Source organism: Canis lupus, chromosome 4 (genome assembly GCF_011100685.1).
Source record: "Canis lupus familiaris isolate Mischka breed German Shepherd chromosome 4, alternate assembly UU_Cfam_GSD_1.0, whole genome shotgun sequence".
Classification (NCBI taxonomy): Eukaryota; Metazoa; Chordata; class Mammalia; order Carnivora; family Canidae; genus Canis; species Canis lupus.
In genome coordinates, this window is record NC_049225.1 from 53,881,203 (window position 1) to 53,891,634 (window position 10,432).

The window sequence follows — 10,432 nt, forward strand, 5'->3', positions numbered from 1 at the left end:
TAGAACAGTGCCTGGCATAGCAGACATACAGTAAAGATTTGTCAAATCAACATATTCCTTGTCAAGCTATAGAAGGCATCTTTGATGAGTAAAGATTCTGAAAATATAGCCACATAAATAAATATTTATTACATGCTACATTTTTACTAGCCCCTTTCACAATATGAGTTTCATATCATTATTTATTTGTAGTTTACTGTAAAGAACACTAGACTGAGAGTCAAGAGTTCTAGATTCTAGCCTTAATCTAGCTACTACCTGAAAGACACTACACCTTTGGGTCCAGCAATTCAATTTCCAGGAATTTATCTTGGGAAAAAGATTGAGCAGGAGTACAAACAGATATGTACCGGGATTAATACCCAGTGTATTAATAATAGAAAAAACATAGAGGAAGGTAATTTCACACAATGGGGCTTTGGCTAAATAGACTGTGATTTATCCTTCAAGGTCGCACTGTGAATTCACTCGAAAATGATGACTGAATTAATTTTGTTATACAATAAATGTCCATTGGCCAATTTCAGCCACCATTCTAGGTGTGAGGATGTATCAGTGAATGAAACAAAAACCCTAGTGAACCTTGTATTTTAATGGGGATGAAAGGCAATAAAAATAAATGTACTTTATAATGTGATATCACATGATGGTACGTTCTCTGAAGAAAGGATGATGCATAGTAAAGGGATTGGGGAACCCTCTAAGAGACCCCACTGTTTTCTATGGTGACCAGGAAAGACCTCTCTGAGCAGGTCATATCTGAGCAGAGACCTGAATGAAGTGAGAAAGTGAGGCATGTAAATATCTGTGGCAGAGAGTTCCAGGCAAAGACAATGCCCCTGAGGCAGGAGTTTATGGTGGCAATTTTGAGGGAAAGAAATAAGGCCTGTAGCTGGAAAAGTGTGAGAATGGAAACAACAGTAGGAAATTAAACTGGGGAAGTAGCCAAGGAGTTGGTTTTGTAGGGCCTTATAGAGGACATTAGATTTTATTGTCAAGATGAGAGAAAACCTTGGAGAATTTTGAACAAAGGAGTGGTCAGATCTGTCTTATATTTTAAGACTGTGATAAATAAGCTAGGGGAGGACAAAAGTTGGAGCAAGGAAGCAATTTAGAAGGCTATTTCAGAAGTCCAGTTTCCAGTCCTGTGCCATGGACTAGGAGCATAGCAGTGGGAATGGTGAAAATTAGTTATATTTGGGACTTTTACTTATTCTAAATAAAACAAATACAAAGGCAGGTATGGTAGTTTCAGTGGCCTATGGGAGGAAGAGGAGTAAAAGATAAATTTTTGGAGTTGAGTCTTTGTAGTTGAGTGAAGTGCACTTGAATAAAGATGTTGGATAAGGCGGGGTCTGAGTACAAAGGAGAGTATGTTGCCAGGGCCTGGATACCACCTCGTTCCTACCACGTGGATGAGATCGCATGAAGAAGTGAGAACTGAGTCCTGGGGAAATTCAAAGGATCAAATGTGCCAAATGTTGCTGCAGGTGGAGTAAAATGAAGACTAGGAATGAGCATGGGAGGTCTTGGTGTAGGTTGCATTGAGTAAGGAAAGGGTTAAGGTCTAGGCAGGGACAAAGAGGAGGCCCCTAACTCTCTTGAGGAGGCTCATGAAGGGGGCTGGAGTTGGGGTGGCTTTGTGACCAGGCTCACAAAAATCCCAGATCTGGAGAAATGCTGAGGCTGACATAACCAGAGATAAGGGAACAAACCAGACCGCCTGGCCCTGAATGTTAGGGAGTATTTTTTTTTTTTTTTTTTCCTGTGGGCAGCTACATTGTAATCACAGAAAATGACGATACCTCAAAGAAGTAAGTCATGTTATCAGTAGTCTTTGCTCAAACCAAGCCGGCACAAGAATTTCAAGGCCACATGCTTTCTGGTCAGTTCTCAATAAAAGACTGCCAGTAAAAGCCCACAGTGGCAACCCATTTGGGACCTCTTTCACTCTAGAGAGTTTTTTCTTTCATTTCTGTTCTCCCTTTCACTTAGTCAACTTTCACGTCACTTCACCCTTTGAACACCCATGGGGTTCATTCTTTGTGAGACAAGAACCCTGCAACCCTGTAACAACATTGGATGAGTGGGGAAGAAAAGTCTGATTGGGGTATGCTCACAAGTGAATGGATTTCTTCAACAAATACACTGATGTGGTATGGAGATGGAAAAGACTATTAAAAAGAAAACCATAAAGGAGTGCCTACGTGGCTCAGTTGGTTTAGTGTCTGACTCTTGGTTTTGGCTCAGGTCACGATTTCAGGATTGTGGGATCAAGCCTCGACAGGCCCCATGCTCAGTGGGGAGTCTGCTTCTCCCTCTCACTCTGCCCCTCTCCCTGCTCACGTGAGCATGTATGCTCTCTTTTTCTCTAAAATAAGTGAATAAAACTTTAAAAAAAAAAAAAAAAAAAAGAAAGAAAGAAAACCACCCCAGGATAGCAAACCAAGACTTAATTGCAGTTTCAACCTTTCCAAGAGTAGAATTTTAAATCAATCAATCTAGAATTTTCTGATCAGCACCAAATGAAGTAATCTATGGCACGGGCCATTGTTCCCCACTCCCAAAGGAAGATGAGGTAATCTTCAAAATAAGGCCCTGCTCTTCCCCCTCAAGGATTGTGACCTTGTGTGAAACAAACCTTTCCTTTGCTAATAACTTCCTTGCTCCACCCTCCTTTCTAGAAAAATGTTCCACTTGGCACAAATCCTTGGAGTTCCCCATTACTTGCTAGATGGGATTTTGCCCAATAGATGAATAGATTAAAAAATCCAATTAGATCTCTTAAATTTACTGGGTTAAATTTCTGTTACTTAACAGAAACTTTAGAATCAAAGATTAAAGGTAGTTGAAAGACACATCAGCCAGTTACAAAGGCTTATTGGATCCTGAAGCAATTGTTATCCAAATAAGGACTTGATTTTTATGATTTTTTTTTAAGAGAGGTAAGGGGGGGGGGTGTGTGGAGCAGAGGGCAGGAGAGAGAGAATCTTAAGCAGGCTGCAGGCTGAGCACACAGCCTGACATGGGGCTGTCTCATGACCCCAAGATCAAGAACTGAGCTGAAATTGAGAATCAGAAGCTTAAACAATTGAGCCACCTAAGTGCCCTTGATTTTGATGAATTTAAATAATTACTATTTTATTTTATTTTTTTTAAAAAAGATTTTATTTATTCATGAAAGACAGAGAGACAGGCGGAGATGTAGGCAGAGAGACAAGCGGGCTCCATATCTGGAGCCTGTCGCAGGACTTGATCCCAGGACCCTGGGATCACAACTTGAACCAAAGGCAGACACGGAACCACTGAGCCACCCAGGCACCTCTACTAACTTATTTTTAAATGATATAACACCTGTATCCTTATGGGGGAAAATGAGAGTCCTATTTTGGACGTGTATATTAAAACGAAATAATGTCTAGATCTAATGGGTAGATATAGATTGAAGGTGGATAATGAGTACACTTTTTTTTTTAAAGATCTTATCTATTTGAGAGAGGAAGAGAGAGAGCAAGAGCAGTGTGAGGGGAGGGGGAGAAGCAGATTCCCTGCTGAGCAGGGAGCCCAAGTAGGGCTTGATGCCAGGACCCTGGGATCACGACCTGAGCTGAAGGCAGAGGCTTCACCCACTCAGCCACCTAGGCGCCCCTCTACTTTTGCATATACTCGGAATCTCGTTCTTTTCTAAAAAATGAAACCAAGTAATCTTATTTTAGAGGCAAAGTTGAAAACTTTTATCAGAATAACAATTTTCTTTTATGTCCAGTATGCTCTCGTCAGATTTCCACGAATTTATAAGTTTGTTACTTCTTCTGAAAATTACCTCCCAAAAACTTTGATACATTTTTTGTTACCTGGAAACATAGCTATGTTTCAATTCCTAAATGAAAATAAATATGAATGTGAAGAAATAGAAACTGAGAACGCTATGAATTCCCGATCTCGTTCATAAATATTTCCAGATTGAAAATAAATGTAATGCTATTTTGGACAGTAGGATTAGAGTCGATCTAATTTTTAAAAATCGGCTTATCTGCATTTTCTAATTTTCATGTAAGGCAAACGGATAAGTTAATCTCAGGTGTCAAAAAAAAAAAAAAGATAACAAAGGAGCGAAGCTACCAGTTGCAGCTTTTACTGATAGAAAGTACTAGCACAGACACCCCCACGCCCGAGGCCGCCGGCGACCCGACCGCCGAGGGCGCGGGGAGATACGCGCAGGCGCAGTAGCAAGGTTTTGGTTGGAGGCGGGACTAGAGCGGCGGCTAACATACAGTTCTCTCAGCCAATCAAGGGGCAGTGTCACGGGCTTCTTCCTGGAGGAGGTGGCCGGAAGTCGGCTTTCGGTTGCGGAGGCGAAGGCGGCTCCAGCGTCAAGCCTGGGCTGAGGTAAGTGGGCGGCGACGGCTTGCGGCTTCGTGCCGCGTGCGTCTCGCCTTCCGGACCCCGCGGCTCCCCCAGGGCCGGCTGGGAATGGGGGAAGCCTGGCGCGGACACGCTCCGTCACCTTCCTCTCCCACATCCCTCGGAGATGCGGCCTCGCTGCTGCTCGCGGGGAGCCGGGCGGAAGGTGCCGTCGGCGCGGCGCGCTCGGGGCTTCCTCCGTGGGGGAGCCCTGAGTTCCAGTCCCGCGCCGCGGGTGTGCTGAGCCGGGCGGACGTGGCGGGCCTCGGCCCCCGGGCCTTGCCCGCGCTCGTCGGGGATGGAGCCTGAGGTCGGCCGCGGTAGTGCGGGGTGCAGGAGGCCGCGATCCCAAGCCTGGTGGCCACGTCGAGGGGGAGGTGTTCGGGGGCGGGGCGGGACCCTGGAATGCCTTCCTGTCGGCTGAGCCCCACGGAAGGGGGGTCTGGGGTCCGGTCACCGGCCGTGACGCTTGGCGCCGGTTTCAGTGGAGACACCGCCTCGGAAGAGTTGGCCCCAGAGAAGCGGTGGAGGAATGAGCAGAATCGGTGCGACTCGTCAGGTTGCTTCCGTGGGCGAGCCTGCCCTGGGCCGCGGAAAGGAGCCGGGATGAGGAGCGTTGCCGTGGACTCGCTAGCCCCGACGCGGCGCAGGCGGCCCCTCCGAGACGCGGAGTCTTCCTCTCGCGAAGGAAGCTGACAGGCGTGTGAGGAAGACCGAGAGGCTTTTTTTTTTTTTTTAATTTTTTTTTTTTTTAAAGATTTTATTTATTTATTCATGAGAGACCCAGGCAGACGGAGAAGCAGGCTCCTTGCAGACGTGGGACTCGATCTCGGATCCCCGGATCCCGCCCTGAGCCACCCAGGCGTCCGCCGAGAGGCTTTAAAACGTGCCAGTCACGTGGGACTGGGAACCTGCACGTTGAATAGAGGAGTGCTTGTGGCTTGTGGCGTGGGGAGGCGCGGAACCGGGCGCCCAACTAAAAATGCTTGAGTGAGGCAGAGCCTGGGCTGTCTCTTACAGTCGCTTTTGAAGTAACCAGATCAATGCTAATTCTCTGATTTTGGTAGTAATCACATATAAACACTGTTTATCACCCCCACCTCCACCCCCCACTCCCCGCAAGCAGTTTTACCCCTTTTACTCGAGGGCCGCCTTATATTACAGAGAAATATTTTATCCACTCCTCATATTGATGAAGTCATGGATGATTTCCGGCTTTTCCTACTCTTTTCAAACCTCGCTGCATTAAACACCCTTGGTGCACATTTTTATGCACTTGTGACGTAGGACAGATGTTAGGGTTTGAAACCAACAGCCAAGAAAGAGTTCTTGAGACGTCTGTGGTGCAAAAAAGTGGTCTTTATAGAAGCATGAGAGGGCAAGACCCTTGGACAGAAAGAGCTGCCCTGGGAGAGTGCGACCTCTGCTGGCATCCAGCGCCTGTCGCATGGAAGGTGTTCTAATATTTGTTGAATGATGGAGTATTTGAAATCTCGATAGTCCGTTAGATGAAAAGTATTCTTTTTAAAACTTTGCTTTTAGAAGTATATTAGTCTGAATAATTTTCTGCTTTTATTCAGCATTTGCATTTCCCTTGTCTTTTTTTTTTTTTTTTTAAGATTTTATTTACTTGAGAGAGAGGGAGCTAGCCCAGCGTGGGGAAAGGCAGAGGGAGAAGGGAGAAGCAGATTCCCTGCTAAGCTGGGAGCCGGATGCGGGCTCAATCCCAGGACCCTGAGATCAGGACCTGAATCCATGACTTGAGCCAAAGGCAGAAGCTTAACCGACTGAACCACCCGAGCCCTCCTCCTTGTCCTCTTTTGTCTATTATTCTGTTTTAAAAAACGGAGGTTAAAAAAAAAAAAAAAACTCAATCAGTGGGCCTTTATTGAGGATCTTTTAGGTGTTGAGGTGCTGGAGATGGAGTTGTGTATTCGGCAGTTCCTGAAGTCCTAGTGCCCTCCTTCCGGTGGGAGTGGAGTCAGAAAATAAATTTTTGAAAAGTCAAAATAAAATTTCCAATATTTGCTCTGTTAGCTTGCAGGCATTTTTCTCCCAAAAGAATGGGATTGTCTTTTAATTTTGCTTATGATAATTTTCCTGTGTGGAATTTTTAGACTTATTTTTGGTAGAACTGTTGGCCTTCTGTAGGAGCCTTAAAACTTGGTAGTTATTTTTGTGTTTTTTTTGTTAGGTTGTAAGTGGCACTAAGATGGAAGCAATGTTTTTTTGTTTATCCTTGATAATGTAGAGTAGTGTTTAAGATACTATGGTTCTGAATCCTTCCTCTACTACTTAATCTGTGACTTTATGCAAGTGGTTCAACCTGAATGCTTTATGAGCCATCCAGGAGATCAGGCAGTTTGGATTAGAGCTAGAAAGTACAGAGTCATAAACACAGAACAGGGCTTCTCCACTTTGGCACAATATTTTGACATTTGGGGCTGGGATAATTCCTTTTTGGGGGCTGTCATACGCATTGTAAGTGTTCGGCAGCATCCCTAGCCTCTACCAGTTAGATGCCAGTAACACCCCATCCCCCAGTTGTGACAAGTAAAAATATCTCCAGACCTTGCCCTATGTTTCCTGGTGGGCAAAATTGCCCTTGGTTGAGAATGACTGGTAGAAATGGTGTTAAAAGCCAGGGAATTAACTAATAATCACCCAAGGGAGAATATAAAACAGAAGTCTAAAACTATTGGCCCACAGACCACAAAGATTGTAGATAAGTTCTTTTTGACCTCACAAGACTTGACCATTTCTAGAACTAATTACCAGTATTTAAAAATTGAGAGATTCTGCATGAAATCTGGATTTTTGCCCTCTTTTAAGAAATAAACTGGGGAGCAATGAGTCTTCATTCCCATATGAAAGCTAATGGCTGGAGACTTTGAGATTTGGCATGCTTATTCATCTGGATCATTGTCCCAGAGTGCTTCACTGTTTATGTTACCTGCAGTTTTGGCACTTGAATTTCTGATTCCCTAATTTAGAGTGAGAAGAGGGCCCCCAGAGCAACACTCTGAGGCATATAACATTAAAATTTGGGTAGAGGAAAGGCACTAAACGGGATTGAGAGGGAGTGGCTACTGAGATAGGAGGAAAACCTAAATGTAGGCTCATGGAAGCTGAGGGAGAAGGGAAGTGTGTTGAAAAAGAAGAAAATACTGATGAAAGATTGAGTAAAATCACTTTAGAAAAATATCCATTGGATTTGCGGTGATTGTTGATGACTTTGAATAGTTTTTGTGGATTTAGGAGGTTGAGGCCAATTTGGATAATGACAAAAATGAATATGCAGGGGAGTGAATTATGAGTTGGTAAAGTTATAGTAGATCATGATGCCTTTGAGCACTGCCTCCTAACTCCACCAAACCTGCTCATTCACCTCACTTCCAAAAAATCCTTTTCACCATCTTGGCTTGGTAGAAACCCAGGGCTGCTCCACAGCTGCCCTTACTCAATATCTCACAAAATTCCGAATGTAAAACTGCCTCCAGTGTAGTAGTATTTGCCATCTTTGGTGTTGGATGGTGGTGTTACACCTTGAAAATCAGGTATGGTCGGTTTAAAGTTAACGTGTCCATAAGAAAATGTAGTGTGCATTGCAGGGAAAAAAGGTATGAAATTGGATCATCATTTCATCAAAGAAGCTCAGGTGATACCAGCTGTCTGAAATACAGCAATGTTAATTTTGTCAAAGTGTTATTAGACTTATAAGTAGGTGTTTGCTTTTGGAATCAATCTATAATATAAAACCAAAAGGATTGTGATACGAGATGGGGAGACAGCATGTGTAATTTGGCTATAGAGAGGTGTGGAAAAGTGATGTAATTAGTGAAGGCTGTGGATTCCAGATTTTATTTATAGATGAAAATATATTTCATATATTTTTTCTTTTTTTTTTACTTCATATATTTTTTGTGTGTGCCAATGAAAGTCTTAAGCAAAGAAGGAGAAATAGTTGGATGATTGAAGATACAATGCTAATTAGAAAAAGATGGCAGCCTGTCCATGTTGTTTTAGAAACTAAAGGGATTGTTTTGTCCTGTGCCCCAAACTGCCAAAGAAAAATAAGAAAAATACTGTCTGTAGTCACCCACTGTGACAGGTTAGTTTTATAACTCTACTCTAAATCTTTGGCTTATTTCCATAGGTTCTTGATCTTCCACTATGGGTGAGCCACAACAAGTGAGTGCCCTTCCACCACCTCCAATGCAGTACATCAAGGAATATACAGATGAAAATATTCAGGAAGGCCTCGCTCCCAAGCCTCCACCTCCAATAAAAGACAGCTATATGATGTTTGGCAATCAGTTCCAATGTGATGATCTTATCATCCGCCCTTTAGAAAGCCAGGGCATCGAACGGCTTCATCCTATGCAGTTTGATCATAAGAAAGAACTGAGAAAACTCAATATGTCAATTCTTATCAATTTCTTAGACCTCTTAGATATCTTGATAAGGAGCCCTGGGAGTATAAAACGAGAAGAGAAACTAGAAGATCTTAAGCTGCTTTTTGTACATGTGCATCATCTCATAAATGAATACCGACCGCACCAAGCAAGAGAGACATTGAGAGTAATGATGGAGGTGCAGAAACGTCAACGCCTTGAAACAGCTGAGCGGTTTCAGAAGCATCTGGAACGAGTCATTGAGATGATTCAGAATTGCTTGGCTTCTTTGCCTGATGATTTGCCCCATTCTGAAGCAGGGATGAGAGTAAAAACTGAACCAATGGATGCTGATGATAGCAACAATTGTACTGGACAGAGTGAACAGCAAAGAGAAAATTCAGGTCATAGGAGAGACCAGATAATAGAGAAGGATGCTGCCTTGTGTGTCCTAATTGATGAAATGAATGAAAGACCATGAAGGATGTTTCTTTTTCTTTTATTTTTCAGTAAATGGCATATATGGTTAATTTGCTTTGGAGAGTTTCAAAAGAGATATAACTAGAAGTCATGTAAATGACTTGACTCTAACTTTATCAATTATGAGATGTCACAGGCTGTAATTTTACTTTATGGCAAGTATAGGCAAATGAGGATATGCATACGTTAAAAGTAATCACCTTAAAAAGCAAAGTGCTGAAATTGTGTGAAACATCCTGGTTTTGGAGTTGCAGAAAACATTAAAGATATCCTCAGTAATAGCAAGCTTTCATCTTTGAAAAGTAGGTTTGTTATTTGATTTAAGAATGATAGATAAATAAAGGATATCAAGCTGTTTAAATGTGAAATTATAAAATCTTTAGATTTATTTTACTTAAAAATTTACTTGATCTCTAAAAAAGTAGTGTAACATGTTAAAAGAGAGGAACCCCATAGATTTATAAAACAGCAATTTTATTTTCCCTCTTGAGTGCTTCTGAAAACCCACTATCTCAGCTTCTTGTTCCTACCGTGGGTAGGTCTCATAACCTGTTTCCAGTCACTCAGATAATAAGTCCTTTGTTTTTTTTTTTTTTTGCAGATAATAAGTCCTTTGAATACTTTTCATTACATTCATTTTAGTAAAATGTCTATGTAATTAGCTATACATTTCCTTTAAAGCTGTACTCAGACTTGCTAAGGCTGGGAGCCTGCAATGAGAAGGGGATTAGTAGCAGAGACTACTAATTGGATTGTGTATTGGAGATGCTTGTTCCCCTGAAATATGGCTGCCATGCCAGGGTCTACATTTTTTCACTCCTTGGGTCTACATACAGCCATAGGACTAAGCTCTTAGCAATGGAATATGAGTGCAAAACTTCAGGCCTCTTGCATAACAATTTTTTTAAAAAAAGATTTATTTATTCACGAGAAACACAAAAGAGAGGGGCAGAGACATAGGCAGAAGCAGGCTCCCTGCAGGGAGCCTGATGCGGGGCTTGATCCCAGGACCCTGGGATCATGACCTGAGCCAAAGGCAGACACTCAACCACAGAGCCACCCAGGTGCCCCCATAACATTTTTTTTTTGTAAGTTCCTCCATTTTCTTCTCAGCTGCTGGTTGGATGGCTACATCTGGGTTAACTTTGGAAGCC

At 42.8% G+C, this 10,432-nt stretch overlaps 1 protein-coding gene across 1 annotated transcript; it reads left to right on the plus strand.

Annotated features, from left to right (window-relative positions):
* The first annotated feature begins 4,322 nt into the window (after window positions 1–4,322).
* MED7 (mediator complex subunit 7) lies at window positions 4,323–9,646 on the plus strand. The gene is given in 2 exon segments (NM_001253899.1): window positions 4,323–4,389; window positions 8,561–9,646. A coding segment is annotated over 1 exon segment (702 nt). The 5' UTR covers window positions 4,323–4,389; window positions 8,561–8,577; the 3' UTR covers window positions 9,280–9,646.
* Window positions 9,647–10,432: the final 786 nt, after the last annotated feature.